This window comes from Mus musculus, chromosome 7, assembly GCF_000001635.26.
Source record: "Mus musculus strain C57BL/6J chromosome 7, GRCm38.p6 C57BL/6J".
Taxonomy (NCBI): Eukaryota; Metazoa; Chordata; class Mammalia; order Rodentia; family Muridae; genus Mus; species Mus musculus.
This window is the reverse complement of record NC_000073.6, coordinates 91,662,350-91,683,551: the sequence shown is the minus strand read 5'-3', so window position 1 is coordinate 91,683,551 and position 21,202 is coordinate 91,662,350. Positions and strand designations below refer to the sequence as shown.

At 37.2% G+C, this 21,202-nt stretch overlaps 1 protein-coding gene and 1 pseudogene across 19 annotated transcripts in view; one reads left to right on the top strand and one right to left on the bottom strand.

Moving 5' to 3' along the window:
- Dlg2 (discs large MAGUK scaffold protein 2) overlaps positions 1-21,202 on the bottom strand; it is a 1,973,059-nt gene that overhangs the window by 765,695 nt on the left and 1,186,162 nt on the right. Inside the window, exon 1 of one of the 19 annotated variants that reach the window (XM_006507778.3) lies at positions 10,598-11,528. The exons of 17 other annotated variants lie outside the window; for them this stretch is intronic. In XM_006507778.3, the coding sequence (XP_006507841.1) occupies positions 10,598-10,906 (309 nt within the window). In that variant the 5' untranslated portion in view covers positions 10,907-11,528. Of the gene's footprint in view, positions 1-10,597; positions 11,529-21,202 lie in introns of those variants that run through there. One more of the 19 variants, XM_006507780.3, reaches the window with a different exon arrangement.
- On the top strand, positions 16,263-16,403 carry Gm23928 (annotated as a pseudogene).

The following is a 21,202-nucleotide window of genomic DNA, read 5'->3' as shown; positions in this document are numbered from 1 at the left end:
TGTGTGTTATACCAACAGAACTGAAGGGTTGAAGAAAAAAAAAAACCAATGCCTCAAAATATTTAAATAATTATTACTTAAGTTCACAGACAGCTGGTCATTCCATGTTTTTAGTGATTATATAAAACTTTCCTGAGCAGGCTGCAATTGTCTGCAGTCTGAACTTTGCTGAATTCTGGGCTACTTGAAGAATGAGTTAAAAACACACAACAGTTTTGAATGTCAGAGCCAGTGGTACTGTTCATATAGTGGCTAATGTTTCCATTACATAATAAATGACTTATAATTCCAAGTGACATGTACAGATGCTATAGCTGCCTACATATACATTTTTACAAGAGGCAAGAATTGAAGTGAAAATGAGAAAAAATTTAAGAAAATAAAAAGACCACCATTTAAAGAACTGCTTTCTCGGGAAATCAGCCTGAAGACTCAGTTCTTTTAGATGATGTATTGAAAAAGTCAAACGCTTACATGTTATGATAATAAATAAATGTGGATTTAAATGGTATAAGAATATATATATACATATATATATATATTCTTTTTTTATTTATTACGTATTTTCTTCAATGACATTTCCAATGCTATCCCAAAAGTCCCCCATACCCTCCCCCCCACTTCCCTACCCACCCATTCTCATTTTTTTGGCCCTGGCGTTCCCCTGTACTGGGGCATATAAAGTTTGTGTGTCCGATGGGCCTCTCTTTCCAGTGATGGCTTACTAGGCCATCTTTTGATACATATGTAGCTAGAGTCAAGAGCTCAGGGGTACTGGTTAGTTCATAATGTTGTTGCACCTACAGGGTTGCAGATCTCTTTAGCTCCTTGGATACTTTCTCTAGCTCCTCCATTGGGGGCCCTGTGATCCATCCAATAGCTGACTGTGAGCATCCACTTATGTGTTTGCTAGGCCCCTGCCTAGTCTCACAAGAGACAGCTATATCTGGGTCCTTTCAGCAAAATCTTGCTAGTGTATGCAGTGGTGTCAGAGTTTGGAAGCTGATTATGGGGTGGATCCCTAGATAAGGCAGTCTCTAGATGGTCCATCCTTTTGTCGCAGCTCCAAACTTTGTCTCTGTAACTCCTTCCATTCTTATATTCTTATCCCATATACATCTATCATCTATCTATCTATCTATCTATCTATCTATCTATCTATCTATCTATCTATCTATCTGATAAAAGATTAAAGTAAATAATTTGATGTGTAGATATCTAAGGGAAAATTATAAATAATTGAGGTAGACAAATTAAGAATGTCCATGTCCTTACAAACAAACAGGTCTTATTTTTAAAGCTTAGTCCTAGTATTTAAAAACTTGTTTTACATGAAGCTTATAGTTGAAGAGAAATAGGATAACCTTGAGTTGACCATTATGCCACATATACACATATTTGACATCAATTTCACCCACAAAATGCAAACTTTCATGATATTATGTACAGGTTAAAATTAATTAAAAAATAAATATAGGTATGCTAGAGAGGCAGTTTTCAGGATATCGTGTGTGTGTGTGTGTGTGTGTGTGTGTGTGTGTGTGTGTGTGTGTGTTTTAATGTATCTGCCATTTAAATTTCCTATCCTATAAAGGATCTACCTCTGATATCTAGTACTTCAAAATTCAATTCTGTGATTAAAAGTGGGCACTGATAGATCTAACTGACTCTAGAGCTGGAGCAGCGGCTGAGCACGAAGCCAGCTTGCTGCCTTTACAGAGGGACCCGCATTCACTTCTCCTCTTCCATGTCAGGTGCCTCACAATCACCTGGAACCCTAGCTCCAAGGGAACCAAAGCTCTCTTCTGGCCTCCATGGTCCCCAGCAGAAATAAAAGTAAACAATTAAAATTTAACAGCGTCAGGGGAGAAAGTTAGGTGCCAGCTCAACCCTGGTAGCCAAACCAGAGTAATAATCGAATTAGTGGACTGAATAATCTCGGAGGTGGTACACTGTGAACATGCATGAGGCCCTGGTTTGATCCTGGGTACTATAGAGCAGTTAAGTAGCTGAGCTGTATGCTAGGTGCAGAAACACATTTAAAATATGGTGGTGGTGGTTATGATGATGATGATGGTGGTGGTGGTGGTGGTAGTGTGGTGGTGTGGTGGTGGTGATAATGATGATAAAAGAAAAAATTAAAATAAGTAGAACCTATAAAATATTACACCACAGGTCTTTTTAAGGCATGAAATCTTCTTTTTTTTAATTAGACAGTTTCTTTATTTACATTTCAAATGTTATCCCCTTTCCTAGTTTCCCCTCTGAAAATCCCCTATTCCCTCCCCCTCAACCCCTGCTCACCAACCCACACACTCCTGCTTCCTAGCCCTGGCATTCCCTAAGGCATATAAATAGGAGAAACAACAATATGAAATCTTTTAAAATAATGTATCAATGAAATTTGATGAGCTTCTGCATTTCATGTTTCTACTAATTTAAAACATTTAGTTACAGATTCTGTGGTCACATTTCAAAATCCTTGTTCACTGGTAACTCTAGTTAATGACAGAGTACAGCATATTTCAAAAAATAATTAGAAGAGAGGCTTTTAAAATATTCCTATCACAAAGAAATGATAAATATTTGGGATGATGGTCATGTTAATTAGCTTCCCAGCCCACACCACATTTAAAGATCACATTGCACACCCCAAACACACCTATTTATTACGTGCCAGCTAATAAAATCAAGTATAAAATAAACAAAAACAAGAGATGGATGTAGTTTTACATGAAGAAGACTCAAATCAGCTCAGTTACACATCTGCTGATGAAACCTCCATGTGCAGATCAGTATTGAGGTGGTCTATCAAGGATGTTACTACCTGTATCAAAAATGCCCCTACATGAAACAGAATCACCATTGGGCTAGATTCAAGAACATGGGAAGTGACTCAATAAATTTAATAGGATTAAGTACAAAAGTCCCTTAACATATACAAGAAATGTGCTTCTAGAAAATTAAATGGTTAATAAACCTTTTCAAGAACATTTTGCATATATTCATAAAACTAAGCTTGATTTTAGGTTTAGGCAATGCCTTTTGCGAAAGCTTTTATGAGGATAAAAGCTAGTATGATCTTCAAAATCATATTGTGTACATGGTGGAATTTACTGCTGTACAGACTGCTCTGCATACTTTAGTGCATCTAGCATCCCTGGTCTCCTACTTCTAAATGTCAGTCTAACATTCCAAACACTGTCAACACAAAAGCATCTTCTTGCATGTCAAATGTTTCCTAAGCCAGAACTGGTAGAACATGCCTGTAATCTCAGCAATTAGGATTATGATAGAAGCAAACTGGAATGTGTCATAGGATAGCCTATCGCACACAGCAAAACTACATGCCAAACCAAACCAAATCAAGCATCTGAACAAAAAGATCACAATAAATGTTTTCTAGTACCTCTCCCATTTTTCTGGACTGCTTGTCCTACGTCTTAGTAAAAATCACATTGGTATATTAATATAAAAATTTTTGTTCAATTCTCAGTAACTTGCATGCTTAATAACTTTTCTGGCAGAAGTCCTTATAAAGATGAGTGCAGAGGGCTGAGCAGGAGAGTATCTTGGAACAGTAAAAAGATAATTCAATTCTGAGTTCAGAAACCCAGGCCAAGTCTGCCACAAATTCAATGACCTTGGATAAGTCTCTTAAATTTTCTAGGCTTCAGTCTCTCATTTGAAACAAAAAAACAAAAACAAAACTTTATTAGGTGGCTTTGAAGTTCCCATCCAGTTCTGACATAACCATAAAGCAACTAGATACATTTGAGAATCTAAAGGGTTAGCATACAGTAGCAACACAGTGAACAACACAGAATGAATAACAGCAGCAAATCAAGGAACAGTAGGGAAAGTGGACCATAGAGATGGTATCAGAGAGACATGTGAATATTAGCTGCTGGTTCTTTATCTGCCGTCATGCATAGGCAGAAAGAACAAATGAGTGAGAGCCATAAATACAACGTGAGATACTACATGGGGACTAAATATAACATCTCCACACACCTCTGTTTTTATATTTTGACCAGTTGGTTCCAGTTCCCTCCACACACACTGCAGACCTAACACAATGGGAGGATGGCACAGATTAATGAGGCCGGGGAAAGTATCTCGTGGTGCTGCCCGTACTCACTCCCTTTGATGCTTCCACTGAGCACTGCCCTTAACCTTGATGAGTTAGGGCAAGGATCTGAAAAGACTTTCCTAAGGATTCCTGAGATGCAGAAATAATGCAGAAGGGAAATTGGATTTCTACATTTGGAAGCCAGTCCTCTCAGCATGTTTACCCCTCTGAAACTTTATGACTTTTCTAGTAAATTGGGCAGTTGTACAGGTCTGTAGTGTGTGTGATAATGGTAAGTGGTTGTAGTATACAACCAGGGCTGAAAACAATTGCAAATGTCAGATATTCGAAAGAATATGTATGTGAGCCAAATACATCTATGTGAAACCAGGTTCATGAATTTACTTTTGTGACTGTAACTAAATTACTCTGAGATGCAGTTTCTATAGCATAATATGGGAATTAGAATCAGATTTTGCCAATGTTAAAGGAATACTGAAATGCTAAAGCCCCTAGTTCAGTGCCTCTCCCACAGGGTGTCGTAAGTACTCAGGAGACACAGAAAACCTTTGCTCTTCTCCTTCCTGCCTTCTGTTGAGTTTCTTCTTGTGGTGGCAAGTGGAGAGGGCTCTGCTGATGTCAGCATTCAGTGATGTGGGTAGCAGGGGTGTTCAGGACTGCCACAGGAACTTTTCTTCCTTGACTGGTGTTTCCCCTCCCCAGAGTGCCTGAAGTTTCCCAGAAATTAAAAAGAAGGAGAAGAAGAAGAAGAAGAAGAAGAAGAAGAAGAAGAAGAAGAAGAAGAAGAAGAAGAAGAAGAAGAAGAAGAAGAAGAAGAAGAAGAAGACGAGGAGGAGGAGGAGGAGGAGGAGGAGGAGGAGGAGGAGAAGGAGAAGGAGAAGGAGAAGGAGAAGGAGGAGAAGGAGAAGAAGAAGAAGAAGAAGAAGAAGAAGAAGAAGAAGAAGAAGAAGAAGAAGAAGAAGAAGAAGAAGAAGAAGAAGAAGAAGAAGAAGAAGAAGAAGAAGAAGAAGAAGAAGAAGAAGAAGCAGCAGCAGCCCCATTCTCTTTGGTAAGGAGAGGAAAGCGGTTGTATGAAGAAGTCAGAGACCTAAAAGATGTGAGATATTTCTGTTTGGGCATAACCTGAAGCTGAGATTCGGTGTTGGGAAGTCTTGCTTCTTGGATTAAAACATTGTACATTCAATGATGTTTCAAATTGCTTGATTTTGAGTAGCTAGCTATCAAAGAATTGTTGAAGGACATTTAAATTTACAGAGATTGGCTGAATATGTCAAATGCAGTTCCCCTCCCCAACAGGAGGGGGCTGCAGAATCCCCTAATTCTGTCACCTTTTGACTATAAAGTTGTGAGAATGATTCTTCTCAATATAATCATATATGACCTACCCTCCTCATCTCCCCCATCTCATTTTCTCTTGCCATGCACAGTTATAAATTCCCAAGAACCCCGAAGGACACAATGACACTCCAATGGTTATGACCAATGCCAAAAATTTCTGGATAATTGCCTAGCTTAACCTTCATCATTAAGAGAGACATAAAATTATAATGAAAAGAGCAGCGTGCAGGAGGATAGTAAGTTCTTCAGGTTAAGAAGATACAAAACTTTGAAATCAGTGGTAGCAATAAATACCATGTGCTGAAAATTAGGCTCCAGATGCCATGCTGGTTTCTTTATAGAAATCGTATTCAATTCTTATTTCATTTCTCTGCACCAATGACTCTCTGATTTTAAGTTTTACAGGAGAGAAAAGTGATGTTTACATAGATTAAGCAATGGAGCTCACACAGAATCTCTAAGTTCAAATTTAGTATTGTCTGGAACTAAAGTGTAAACTCTTTCCAGAGTACCTTCCATTAACTTATGGATATTGATTGGGAAGGTTAACGAATGGTTGGGCTACATAGATTTTTGTGACCTTGACACACACTAGAGTCATCCGAGAGAAGGGGACCTCAATGGACAAAATGACTCCATAAGATCAGCATACAGGAAAATCTTTGGGATATTTTCTTGATTAATGATTGATTTGGGAGGGACTGGCCCACTGTCGGTGGTGACAATACTGGAGCAGGTGGTCCTGGGTTCTATAAGAAAGTAGGGTGAACAAGAAATGAGGGGTAAGCTAGTAAGAGGCACTCCTCCATGGCTTCTGTTCCAGTCCCTCCCTCAAACCTTGAGTTCTTTCTATGAATTACCTTTGTGATGGTCTATAAGTTGAAAGAAGAAATAAACCCTTCTCTCCCCAAGTTGTTTTTGGCACGGTGTTTTATCACACCAATAGAAACCTAGATAAGACAGGACTGAAGGACATTTTGGGTGTCAACAAGGAAAAACAGTAGGATTAGGGAATTTTGGTTCAGAAGGGTTCATTGGTCCATAGGCTCAATGCACAGAAAGTGGCAGAGCTTGCTCTCCAGGGCCATGAGGCACTAACTAGCCTCTGGCCCCACCCTCTACCCTATTTTCCTGTGTTGACAAACCTGCCCTGGTGGGACCAGAATTCTAGATAGACAGATCTATGTACACTTCAACATAGCATTTAGGATGCTGCATGATTTTTTTTTTTTTTTGTATTTACACTTCTCAAAAAGTTTTGGTTACATCCAATAGGTTTATAAAACCTGGCTTATTGGCAATCAATAGAGATGGGCAAGGGGCTCATGGCAGCCTATCTGTTTCTATTGATCTATTTTCTAAACATTTTGGGGATGTGGAAGCCATTGTCTTCAGTTATATACCCACCAGTATGCCAGTAGAGAGTTCTAAATCCATGTTCATCCAGTTAGCCTCAGTTAAACTGAGTGGATCACAAAACAAAGCAAGAATAATAAAACTATGAAAGAAGAAGTCTGAGGAGAGGAGAAAGCAAGAATAATTTTGAAAGAACAATTTTAACTCAAAAGATTTACTTCTTTTTATCAGCTTAATAAACACATTTGGTTCCTCAAGATTCAATTCAACTTAGTCCAAGTCCTAGCACCTCCACAGAGCCCTTATGAATTTATATGTTCTCTTCCTAGTGAGTCAAGAAAATGGAACAAGGTGAAATAAGATTATAATAGCTGCACTAATTGTGGTTTTTTTTTTCCCATCAACAATATTCATTTAGCCTTTGCTAGGTAAAAACCCAGTGGTACATGAATTATATGTGCAAACCTTACCATAGCCCAAGGAAGTAGGCTCTATTTTAAATCTACATCTTACAAAATGGAAATGATAGTTTTTAAGAGAAGTAGCTTCTTTTCTAATGGGTGTCTTGCTGCCTGACTCTTCTGCAGATCCCATGCAGCCAAGATGCATGGTTTAGTAACTGCAACATCCTTGGAACTCTCAGGTCATGCTATAATTACTAAATACCTAGACTGTGGTAAAATATGGGCTCTAATGCAGTAGGGGCCTACTTTGTTTCCTAGAATATCCACAAGCTATGACACAGGGCTAGATCATAGGCATTTAGTATATAATAGTTGAATAAACTATGAATGGTGGAGAAATTGGGAAAAATACAAAAAAAAAAAAAAACCTATGAAGTCCAAGCTCCCATGGTTTTGTTGTGTCTCCTGATTCAGCCTGAAGCAGGAAGAACTGCCAGATAAACAATGATGGGCATGTTTCTTTGCAAAGCCAGCACTAATACTGGAGACATGTGTTACAGAATTCACTTCCATTTTTCCTACCTATTATTATGATTATATCAACTTTTTGGATTCAAATGGAATGACAACTTATTTGAGAAGAGATAAAGCTATGTTTTGGAACAACTAAGAAGCAATAGAATGGCAGAGTCTCGTTAGTATTATACACCCCACATAATGGGAAGTTGGCAAAGAGCCTTGGGAGGAAGTCAAGTCATTTCCAGAGCCCTCTGTTATAGCAGCCGGAAATTATGCTGCCTGATTTTCATGCAATACAGTAAATATATCTGAGAATATGATCTCAGCTCCCAAACATTAAGACCATTTGTCCCCCTTTTGTACCAGAGGTGGGTCAATGGGTTATTATAAATCATTTTACATTTTGCTTTACCAAAGATTATTTTTAGTGTCATTATCAGCCACCCTTAGTATTGTGATATTTTACAACCTATTTATGAAATTAAAGAGTAAAAAGTATTATAAAACTCTCAAAGTAGATTTAGATTTAACAGACACATGCATTCTTGTGTTTGTGATAGTGTACAGTCTCTGTGTGATGAGACATTTCCATATAGTTAAAATGATGGTTAAGTACTACAAGTGTACATAATGAATGATTCAAGACATATACATGCACGTTTCAATTTCAGCATATTTTCTCCCCTAAATAATAAGGGAAATGTTTTAAATTAAGAACTGTTTCAAGTGAACGGAATAAAGTATACTTTGGAAAGTAAGCTAATGTTCTCCCAGTGATAAATTAGGAATGACACAGAATATTAATTTCTCTCTATATAAAGCTATGCATATTTGTAATGAATATGTTTATTGCATATATGAAAATATATTATAATTATTTATATATATATATATATATACAGTATAGACAAATAAGTTTTAGAAATACTTGCATGTATATTTTAAATTTATGGACAATCATGAATTATAAAATTAAAGTTGATCTGTGCCATCTATTTGGATGGGTAGAGAAAAGAGAAAGAGAGAGAACCATCAGTCTAGCACAGAACTTTTGCAGGTCTGAGATAAGAAAGAGAGAAAGGGGGAATTCTTATGTGCAAAGACTGGTACTGCAATGTTTAAACAATATGGGATAATAACTCTAACATAGATGTACACTATGCTAGTTAATAATAAAGCAGATGTGAGTGACAAGAAACTGACTGGAAATGTGTATGCTAAGGAGTAAAGGACTGTTTCAATTTATTGCCTTCTCATATGACACTGACTCCTTAATTACCAGGGCAGAGTCTATATCTATCTCTTAAGGCATTAACTGGTTATAAATTTCAGCCAAGCAGGAGCTGATTTGGTTGAAAAGGGAGAAAGTTTCTCTTGGCTGGAACATATATTAATATTTTTGCTATGTTGTTATTACAAGATAGTTTTAAGGACTTTTGTTTGGGAAATGATCATTTATAGAAAGAAAACCATGTTATTTCTGGAATAAAAAACTGTTCAAGTATTAATGCAAATTTGATTTTCCCATGCAAAAATTATAAGCTGTATGCTTTTTCTCTTCTTAGGAAGATTAAATGAAACCTATGCACAGTTACAGGTTAAAGAATATGAAACATACATTTTGTCAATGAGCACATATAATCAGCAAAATTATCAAGACTCCTTATTCAATTTAGAGTTCATATTAACTTTAAGATTTGACTACATTTCCCAACATTAGGTTCCATTGAAAGCTGAAGTGGTTGCTAAAACAAGATCTGAGTTTCGGTCTTTCTAAATAAAGCTTCTAATTTCCTACCAATGAATCAAAAGCCATATGCTTGGTCATGAATACATAATTATAGTACTAAAAATTAGTGATATATGGCATTCTTGGAAGTCCTTAGGAAAAACTATTATCGAAATTAAAACTCCCTCTACATCTCTTAGATCATAATACTTTATTCATGATCAATATCTACTTCACAATTATATTAAAAATATTGAAATTGAGATTTTTTTTCTCTGCAAATAAAGCTTGTTCTTTCCAGTGCATATTTAAGAATATTTTCTGCTCTGTGTTATGATGGTGACTACAGGTGCATTTTATTTATATTTATATTGCAAGAGTGGCTCCCCGCCTTTATGGAAGCAGTAAGTAAGTCCAATTTATTTCTATTGAAAGGCTAGTAATTCAAGAGCAAAGGAAATTTAGGAATCAAGTTAAATAAATATGCATATGTTCAGAAAGGCATTGTAGGAGAAATGGTTGTAGTCCTAACATAAATGACCTCATTGCTACTCTATGGTTAAATGTGCTCCCTTCTTTTATTCTAAGTATGATTACCCTCCCTCGTGCTTCCAATTAGTCTTCTCATTTGTAAAATGAACTGTGCAGTAGAAACAAATTTTCTCCTCCACAACTGACAAGACACATAGTATCATAAGAGTAAAGCTAGTGTAACACACACACCAAGCCTCTCCTTTGATGGAAAAATAAATGTTCCTTTATTTTTATCATGGTGGGAAGTGTCAGGTTAAAGTTAATTTCTTTCTGTTCCTTAAAATTATAGTAATAATAATTTTAAAAGGAGGCTGAAGAAAAAAAAATAAAAAGAACTGTGATTAGGCTGCTAACAGACCCTTCTACAGAATCCTAAAAATCTTATGGGGATTTGAGATCGTGAAGTGGAGGAAAAGTCAATGACAGCTATACATAGCATCCCTGGATTTCCACCCGCCGCCCAGAAGTGTAAAACCACAAGCACGTGTGAAACTAGAAAACCATTTTTTTTCCTAATATTTTTCCAAGCAGACAATCCCAAGGACTCAGCAAAGTTTTCAAGCTACCCTGACCTTAAACACAACTTTCTTATAACAGAAAGAAAGTCACAAAGAAAAAGCTCACCTGTGCAGGGCTGAACCAACCATGTGGGCAGGCACATCGCTCCCCACAATTCCCCTTGCCCTTGGTGCTGGTCTTGTGGGGGCTTTTCCGTACACTGTCCCACAAGGTGACCAGCTTGGTCCTGTTTGAAGCCGGGCCCCCAGGTCCTGAGGAGGGCATAGTTTGGGAACTGTACCCGAGTCCCTGAGCATTCCTCTGCCAGCCACAGGCGCAGTGGGCATCCCTGATGAGGGTGGGCGCACTCCTGCCGATATCCATCCCATCGGACCCCCGGCTGCAGCTGTGTTGCTTGGTGAGGTATGCATTCATATTGCTCTGATGCCTACTCTTTTCTTTGGTCAGCTCTGCATAGAAAGGCTTCCTCCCTCACACCCCTTTCTTCCAGGCAGTTGTAAAAAGTCTTTTTTCCCTGTGGATGCCTCAGTATCTTTGACAGCTGCTATAAGCGGTTCATCGTGGGAGCAGTGAGAGCAGCTCTGCACAGCATTATCTGCGGGCTGGTAGCTCTTTGTCAATAGATGACTCAACTCACAGAGCAACTTGACAGTATCCCTGCTCTAGGCAGAAGCAATCAATGCTCCACACAGCTGGGCTACAAGACTGTACACTGTGTTACAAGCCCTTTTTGGATGGAGCCTCACAGGAACGAATACTCCTCACAATTTGGCATTCTCAGTTTTCCCTCCTCCCTGATCCACACATGAAAGACAGATCTCAGGAAAGAGAACTTTGTGTTAGAGTAGCAGGACCTTTCTTTCGAGAAACGATGCATCTAGGCAGAAATACTATAGCATAAGCAGTCTCGAGTGCGGGGAAAGTTAACCTGGAAAGGAAATGTTCGCTATTTCTGGGAATCACTTCTCCAGTTGCCAAGACATAGACCAAATCAGGAAATAATGAAATCAGAGCTTCAATATTAACTCTAAAAAGTATAAATTAATTTTGAAAAAAAAATTATCAAGGTCAAAGTGCTACTGGGGTCCTTTAAAATTTGAATTTAATTCATTTTAAATCATGATTACATGCTATAATACAAGTATATGTTCTTCATAGTATGAACAATTATTAATTCTATTTCTTTCAAAATATGATGACTTTTAAGATTCAAAGATGATAGGTTGGTTTATTCTAAACTAGTATTTTTCCTCACCCCAAATTATTCTGAGGATTTACTTCCAAATACTTTACCACAACAAATTCATTCACCACAAAAAGAGTCTGCATTTTAAAGAGAAAGATGTATTCAACCCTGTCATTCATAGTTTGGTTTTTTTCTAAGACATAATTTTCAAAATATTTAACTAAAAATGAGTGAAACCTATCCAATTTTAAATAATTTCTTTCCAAAGCGGACATGCCTATATTTCAATTTCAGCGTGCTTCTTGAACACATCCACAGTATTTTCAGTAAAGGGAAAGACTAAATGCAACAACACTTAGAAATGACATTGTCTTTTTGAATTTACATATCTTTGACTAGACTGTCCACATCTTTTGCATGTTTGTAAAGACAAGAAGCATTGGTTTGATTGAAGAGTAAGTTGTCATCTAGCAAAGAATGAGAAATGAATAGCCCATTCTATAACTAGTTTAGTCATAACCCCGGGAAGACATCATACCTTACCTTCCCAGTGGACGGATGAGGTTCAGGGACAGTACCCACCTACTTCTGCTCACTTGGCACTGCTTTCTTTAGGTTCCAGAACCATTACCTCGATCACCTCTACCCAAGGATTCTCAGTAAATCATTATTGCTAGGTTCAAATACAATAGAAGAAGTACAAATCTAGCCCTACAAACACTCATAGAAAATGATTCTTTTCCAGGTTCTACACAATGGTCTAAGTGAACAATGATATAAAGTTTAGTAGAGAAGGTATTCAAAACAACTTTGATATGCTGGATGTGGCCATGTACTATAATGTCAGTACTATGGGGACATAGTCTGAGATAAGAGGCTTCCCGGGACTTGATATGCCTCCAGCTTAATTCCAGTAAGAGAGATTATCTCAAAGGAATAAGGTAGGGGGTGATAGAGCAGGAGACCTGATGTCCTCTTCCTGATCTCCTGTGTGTGTGTGTGTGTGTGTGTGTGTGTGTGTGTGTGTGTGTGTGTGTGTATCAGCTGCCATAACTAACTTACTATCTACAGACACTACAGACACATAATAATATTGATACACACTTGTCATTTTGCAGTCAGATGGGTGAAGAAAAAGGATTCGGAGATCTTAAGGCAAATCTGGGAAACATACTGATTCAAATCTAGCCATGAACATACATATTATGACCAAATATCAAATCTTAAAACTGTCTAAATAAATAAATAAGCAAACAAACTAAAAATACCTCCCAAATAAAACAAAGAAGTCTTTGGTCTATTACTAATCATCTTTTCAAGCACATAACATACCTCCTAGCATTCCCCTTTTTCCTTTTGTTTTGTTTTTTGTTTTTTTTTTGAGTGAAGATTTGTGCTCACATGAAAGTGCATACGTACATGTACATACACACATACAAACGTGCGCACGCGCGCGCGCGCGCACACACACACACACACACACACACAGAAGTAAAGAAATGAAGGAGATAACTAAGTTTTTATAGTGATACTTAAGCCAGAAAAGCTCCAGAGACAGGTATGCTGTTTAGATATTGGTGCTAGATCTGAGATGATGCTCTTTATATGGATGCTTGTTTAAATAAGAAAAGGAGGAGGAGGAAAAGGAGGAGAGGGGAGAGTAAGAGTATGATGATGATTTGAACTATTGGGCAGAGATAATAATAACTTTGTTTTCCTCCCGAAAGAGAATCAAGGAGACAAAAATCAATATAGAAGGACATTAAAACCGAGGCAAAGAAATCACTACAGGGTACTCAATAGAAGGAAAAGAGGAAATCTGTTTTCCACCCACAAACCTATCACCTTTATTCTAGGTTGAGGTATAACTAACATCAGAAAGAACTTCTAGGTCAGATAAAGCCCCAGCGAACTTGAAACCTCTCTTGTATTGCCATGATGCATAACTTTACACTGGTATTTGACACTGTACAGCAACATCATCACTCCCAAATGACAGTGTCAGGGATTGAAAAGTATGGATCCCTTTGATCAAATATAGCCACGGATGCTTCTCTGGTGGTTCAGGAAGGTATCATTGCTCAAAGACCCTGTTGACAAATTCAGAGAAGGCATACCCTATCCTCACTCATTTTATTCTCAAGGATAAAAGTCAACCTGCATAGAGTAAGTCAGTCTATATCCATCAGTTCTGTAACGGTATATGCAGCATGCAATGGACAAAACGTTTCCTGGATGAGCACTATTGAGATGTTATAAATCGTCATAAGATTCTAAATCTGCTATGAAGAGATTTTTCAAATGAGCTATTTCTTCTCATCTAATAGGCCATAGGATATCCATTTTCATAAGCCCAGTATATCATCTCTTAGTATATTAATAAGTAGCTATGTTTCATAGCCAGTGTTACTTGTCCTCAAAGATACTTAAGATCACAGCACCCATTTATCAAGTTCAACAAAAGACTATATCAAAATCATTATTTTACTTCCACATGTGTAAACTAATTTTCATATTCAGCCTTCTCCTTTCCACCAAAGATTTTTTTTTGTTGTTTTGATTTCAAACAGGACATTTGGCTTTCTACATCTGAATACAGACCACTTAAACAGATAAATTCAGCCAACAAGACTTCTGTATCATTGTACAGAAGTAGACAGACCCACTAATTAACAATAATCCAATTTGATCATTTGTAATTGGACAGCTGTAATAACCACGAGATGACATCAAATTCTGGTGAAACAAGAATTAGCAATTTACAAGCACACATCCTACTTATCACTGTGATTTAACCTGGGCACAAGACACACTGGGTAATGCCTCAATGAGATGTGTCTCACTGAACTCTCTGTGACCTGGCATTGACTCTGTAGAACAAACCCTTGTCTTAGAGCAAGAGTTCAAAACTAATATCCTGGCCTAGTTTGTTTAATAAAAATAAACAGCACAGATGAATCACTAAATAAATTGAAGTGTACTAGAATATTATGCAGAATTTTTTTCCAGATAAAATTTCTTTCAGGCACTTGATCCATATGGGAAATGAAAATATTAATTACAAAAGAGCTAAGTGCTACAAGAGAACTGGAAAGCAGAAGCCCTTTAGCTGCCATAAGTAATAAGTTAAATAATCATAGAATGCCATAGCGCATTAGATAGAATCTTCTTTGATTTGAAAAGTGAAAAAACATGAATGTATAAATGTTAGCAAGCCAATACTATTCTTTGTCTCTTTAACCATGATAACTGTAGGATCCAAGCACATTCACCTTGTGAAATGAGATAACCAAGAGTCTTTAAAATATCACAAACATTAAAATTATTTTGAAAATGCTAAGCCAATTCAGTAATAAAACTTATGAGACATAAAAAGCAGTAGCTCTTTGTGGATGGGCATGCTTCCAGGGGTGGAGAGATGTAGCCTGAACAGCCAATGTTGACAGGAAATAAGACACAAAACCTTTTAAAATGATCTAAAGATCCAAAAAAACCTATTGGGATTTGAGTGGGGATTGTGGAGAGAATAAATCAGAATTAGTGATAAGACTAAATTATAAAACAACTTTCAGGAAATGTCAACTTATTATGTTCTAATGCACTCAGTAGCATCATTCCACAAATCAGAATACTAATTATGTGACATTGTTTTAGAGATTCTGAAAAGAACAATAGTGAAATTGCAATAATCTTTTCTAATCTGCATATTTTAGCAATGGAATTTATGTGCTGAGCTATACCTCTGCAAGTCATTTGCTCTCATGCTCTGATAGTCAACTAACTTTTGTAAACATCCCATGTTTCACCCATCAAATTTTTCATACTCTAAATTATATATATATATATATATATATATATATATATGTATGTATATATATATATATATATGTGTGTGTGTGTGTGTGTGTGTGCGTGTGTGTGTGTATGTGTATATATATATTTGTTTATTTAAGTATCTTTAATATTTGTCTTTTTCTCTCACTTACCACCATGAGTTTGCTAATTTAAGATAACATAAATTTACTATGCACTTGTACAGTAGCTACTTAATGCTATGCACCCTTGTTGCAATTCTAGACAGCCAAAGTGAGGCCTAAAATAAATTGGGATCTATCCTACACTGCCCATTATCTATCAGTGAAGTTTTCCTGACTGGGATTTTCATTCCCATAAAAAATGCCAGCTTTAAAGTGGCTGCATGAGACTTACCCATTTCCTGCAAGATCTGGTCTGTGCTGCATTCCCTAGTCTGGTGTATGCTTCATTCCTCTTGTGCCTTCCATTTACATAGATAGAGTCTGAAAACATGTTCTCAGATTCCTATTTTGATCACTGGACATGCTGTTTTCCTCATTCCAAATCTGTCACACAAGCCCTACTGATTTTTCTGTAGAGTGGACTAAAACTCCCTCATGACCCAGTATGATTTAAAAAATAGGGTTTTGTTGTTGCTGCTGCTGTTGTTGTTGGGATTTATTTTGGTGTTTTGTCTTGTTTCTGTTTTGTTGTTGCTATTATTTTTGTTGTTTTGCAACCCAGCTCCAAATGCAAACTCCACTCCTTGTTTCTAAGCCTCTTCTATTAAGATCTTCTAGAGTGTGGTTTTCCCAGGGCGAGGCTTATCCATTGCACTGTGGATATGCTGACCCCTGCGATTTTCCCAAATGCAGGAAACTGGACTGCATAATTTGTGGTAGTGGGGTACTGTGTTCGCACTTTCCCTGGGGGGTGGGGTGTGGGGGGGGGGAAATCTTCTGGAGTATTCCTTGATCCCAGAATGCCTCACTGCCATGCACTCAGTAAAGCATCCTATGAGCTCTTTTTGAAGACAGATCACACTTTCCTTCCATCTAACATTGACTTATTTTTCTGTACTTCTATTACAAGACTATCATAATCCTATGTACAATAAGAATTGTGGTGTTCTTTTCTCCATTCCCTTCTCAAAATATAGCATGCACCATCACTTTTGGGTTAAACAGAGTTTCTCTTGTTTACTTCTGCATCCTCTGATCTCAGCATAAATTAATAATTAGTGTTTATTAAAATCATCAGGAAAGAAGACAGTTGTTTTAAAGTGATCATACCAATATGAGTACTTTAGGCTGTGGTACACTTAGTGTAAAATGAATAAAGGAGTATTGTGTTTTTAAAAATAAATAGAATTGGATCCTTATAATCATCATTTCAGTGCATTATTTATTATGGCTAGTCACGAAATTGTAATAAATTAGTTCTGTGAAAAAATGGCTTAATGGTCTCAGTATTGAAATAACTCCTTTATTTTATCAAAGTACTAATTCATAAAAGCTGTACTTCCTGACAGCTGGATATTTTTTTCTCAAGACTTCACAAATATCCTGCCCTTATAGATAGTGTGTATACTTGAGTATTTCCTCAAGGTAAAAGCCAAGGTTTGGAACACTTGGTGTTCTTGTAGAGGTCCCGCTTTTAGTTCCCAGTGCATATACCCGACAGCTCACAACCACTGTAATCCCAGGTCCAAGGGCTCCAATGCTGCCTTCTGGCCTCCACAGGCACTTACTTCATTTATAAAGTGTGCTTCCTTACACGCAGTCAAAAGTCATATAATACAACAAAACAAATAAACAATAGGTTTTTAAAAAGAATAAAATAAAGAAAGAATTGGGAACTCTACTAAACTCTATTAAGACCATAGTTGTCCCTATGAAAAGATAATTTCAAACAAATGACAATTCATAGACACTTAAACGTGTGTATAAGAGAAGTAAAAGACATGGACGCTCTGTATATGCCTCCGGACAATCAAACTGCAGAGTTTTGAAATGTGAAAATGATTATGTTTATACAAATATTTATATAATTGTTGCTTGGTCCGTGTAGAGCACAGCTCTGTGGAGTATAAGCATGGTTGTATAAAAGATCTCTAAAATCCATTTGCCTGGAATCATTAAAATTCTGCATCAGTCTATCAGTGCTGCTACCAGCCTTGGTCAGAGAAGCTTCTTTTTGCAGAAGGGAGCAATTAATGCAGAGCTAAATAACTGTTCAAAGTCCCAAGGATAAGCATCCCCAAGTCCTCTGGTACCTAGATCAAGCAACACTCCCTGTCAAACCTCAGCGAGTTTCATAGAAGAAGGTCTGAAAAAGCTAGAGGACTTGGGGTAGGGGTGGAAGAGTGCACTGACATTCTGTCCTCTGGACATAACATGGTTATTACATACATGAACTCGCATCAACTGTAGTTAACTACACATACAGGACACAATCAAGCCAGTTGAAATAGCAATATGAGAGTGAGTGGTTCGTGGGGCTGAGAAGCCATTTTATATAGGAGGAGCAGTTTCCCCTAATCAAGAAGGTATTGGCAGTTGATTATTGCTATGGTTGGGCGTCTCTTTTCTTTACCAGTGTGACCATCGTAGGTTCCTTATGACTCAGTGGATGACCCCATACCCATGCACATATGTGCAGCACTAATTGAACGGAGTGAGTTAAGAGTAAATAAGTAAAAACGTATAAATGGAGCATATGCAATTGCAAGGGAGATGTGCTAGAAAGTCTGGCAGCCACCCTAGAAGGGAATGAGGGATGGTTATGATTACGATATATAATATACACATATGCATTTTTAAAAATTTAAAATTAAAACAAATTCTGATCATTAATCACTGCAAACTCTTCTTCCTACCCCAAGTTCTGGAACCCATCATTCTACTTTCTCTTTCTAAGGATTTTACTACTTTATATATTTCTTATATTTTATGTACATGAGTATCTGACTAGTCACCTATGTTACAACTTAATAATAGGATTTCCTTCTTCTTTATGGTTAAATGATATTCTGTGGTGTGTGTGTGTATGTGTGTGTGTGTGTGTGTGTGTGTGTGTGTGTGTGTGTGTGTGTGTTATGGAATGGAATATAGCTGATAATATAGAATTATCTGTGTAGAATAGATAGATATAGATATTAATACACAGTCAGATAGCCAGAGAGACAGATAAATACATACATAGACAAATGCTGTCCATTTACTGGTAGACATAGAAATAGTTCCTAGGCTGTTGGAAGTAGCTCTCAATGTATACAAAATTACAACTAGAATATTAGAATGATAATTTTGTAGGTGGAACTTTTAAGTTGTTCAACCTAGTGAGAGGCCTAGTGTGACTTATCTACCCTGTGCTGTGATGTGTTGTCTTACCATGGGCTCAAAGTTATGCAATTAAATGAACATGGACTACAACTTCTCAAAGTACTGGCCAAAAGAAGCCATTTCTCGTTGATGGTTAACTCTCTCAGGCACACGTTGTAACAAATGTGAAGCAGTATCCTAGTACCTCTCAGTCCCCCTTGAAGCAGAGTTCCTGGATTTTTTTAAATTGTCACATATTGAACTAGGGAGGGAACCAGAAGCTGGAAACAGCCTTTTTTTATTGCTTATTTTACTTATTTACATGTCATATGTTGTCCCCTTCTGGTTTTGTCATGGCAAAGCCCCTAACCCACCTCCTTTGCCTCTATGAGAGTGCTCCCCCACCCACCCCTTTTTTGCCTCACCACCTAGAATCTACTTATGCAGGGATATCGAACCTATACAGGACCAAGGGCCTCCCCTCCTACAGACTACATTGAAGCTTAAGAAGAAGGGAGACCAAAGTGTGGATGCTTCAATCTCACTTAGAAGGAAGACCAAAATAGTCAAGGGAGTTAGAGGGAGGCTTCTGGGAGGGAGTGAGGAGGGGAAGGGGGAACAAGTAAACAGCTTTTCATTATAATATCTATATAAGATTTCATGTTCTAGAGTATTATACGTAATGGATGGTCTCTGAACTCACTGGAATGCTTTAAAAAGGCAGACCATGACATGTCAGAGGTAATTCATCTGAGGATTAGCCTAAAGGCAGAAATGTGGATTAGGGCAAACGACAGGCCCTCCTCCAGCTGAATAATTTCCTCTCCTCAGAGATGTGACAGTTTAATAAAGTTAGACCTAATTGGCCTTGCAGTGGCCAGTGTATTTCAAATTTACATTTAATTAATCATCTCTTTGGTGGCTCCACACAAATTTTGCTTTTAGATGTGTTCATTTGATTTAGTACATATTTAGTGAATGCCTATTTCATACCAGAAATTGTGCTATGAAGCTATAGACATGAAAAAATTCTAGTGAGAGTAGAGGTATTAAATACACAGATGCATACAGTAATGAAATGGCACATAGAGAGACAAGACGGGGGAGTCTCCCCTGATGTTGAACTTTCTCCCATAACGTGAGCTTTATATGTGGACAAATTTGTCTGCACTACCATACTGCAGGCTTCTGGATAATTGGGGTCATCCTTTATTTTATACCCAGAATTCCCTTTTCACCTTCTTCCTATAATAAAGCTAATACCTATCAGCAAAGCCTGTCATGGAATCATGTGTACCAAACATCCTACTTCAATTCAGGACAACTGCTGTAATTCTGACATTGCTCCCAGATAGCTGTTTTATCTTTATTACAACTTGGTACATTTTAAGATACCATTATGACACCGTACCAAGCTGTAAACAGCAGAGATAGCTGAAAATGATACACTGTCAACAGGTTTAGTTTTAATCATTGTTTTTTTTCTTATGACTTAAGAAATGTAGATTCAATGTTGCAAGGTGGTTGAAAAATGAGACTGTGAATATAAGTTGTTTTCTTGTAATGTCAATTTGAGTTCTTTCAATAAAGTTTGCACATAGACTGTTCTGATCTTATGGTGAATGACTGGCCTCTGCAGTCACCATCACTCTCAGATCCTATTTCAGTCCTCTATGCAAAGGTAGGGACGAGAGCCTCCTCTCCTTCCCTGACGAATCTCTACTGTGTCTACTTAGAGGTTGAACATATCTTCATTGAGTATAAATTTTTGAACTCTAATGGCATTTTTTCTTCTAACACCTGTCTGTGTTTTCTTGCAATGTAATAAAGCATTGTAATGAACTTTGACACTTAGTTTTTCCTCATTGATGATGGATGAGGCAGGAATTCTAGAGTCAGACTTCTTGGTTCACTTCTCAATTCCAATCATATCAGATCATAAATTTGAGCAAGTCACATAAACTCCTTGAATATAAGTTTTTTTACCCATTAAAAAAAGAAATTTCTTACCTCAGCATAATCATATGAAGATAGCATGAGTTTTTTTCTGGAAATGCTTAACATAATATCTGTCACATCATAATAATCAACACTTTATTATCATCTGTCTATCTATCTATCTATCTATCTATCTATCTATCTATCTATCTATCTATCATCTATGTACCTACCTACCTAACCACCTACATACCTACCTACATACATATCTATCCTCTCACATATCAGTTTCAAACACTCCTCCATATTCTACTTGTAAGTTCTACAGGTTTGTAGTTTAAAAACCTGCAATGCCAATTAAGAGATTGTCAGTAAAGATCATCCTAATTCAACTGAATATTAATATTCTATATTGACCATAAACTTGTCTTCCCAACTCCTATTTTGAAGATGTCCTGATGTAGGTGC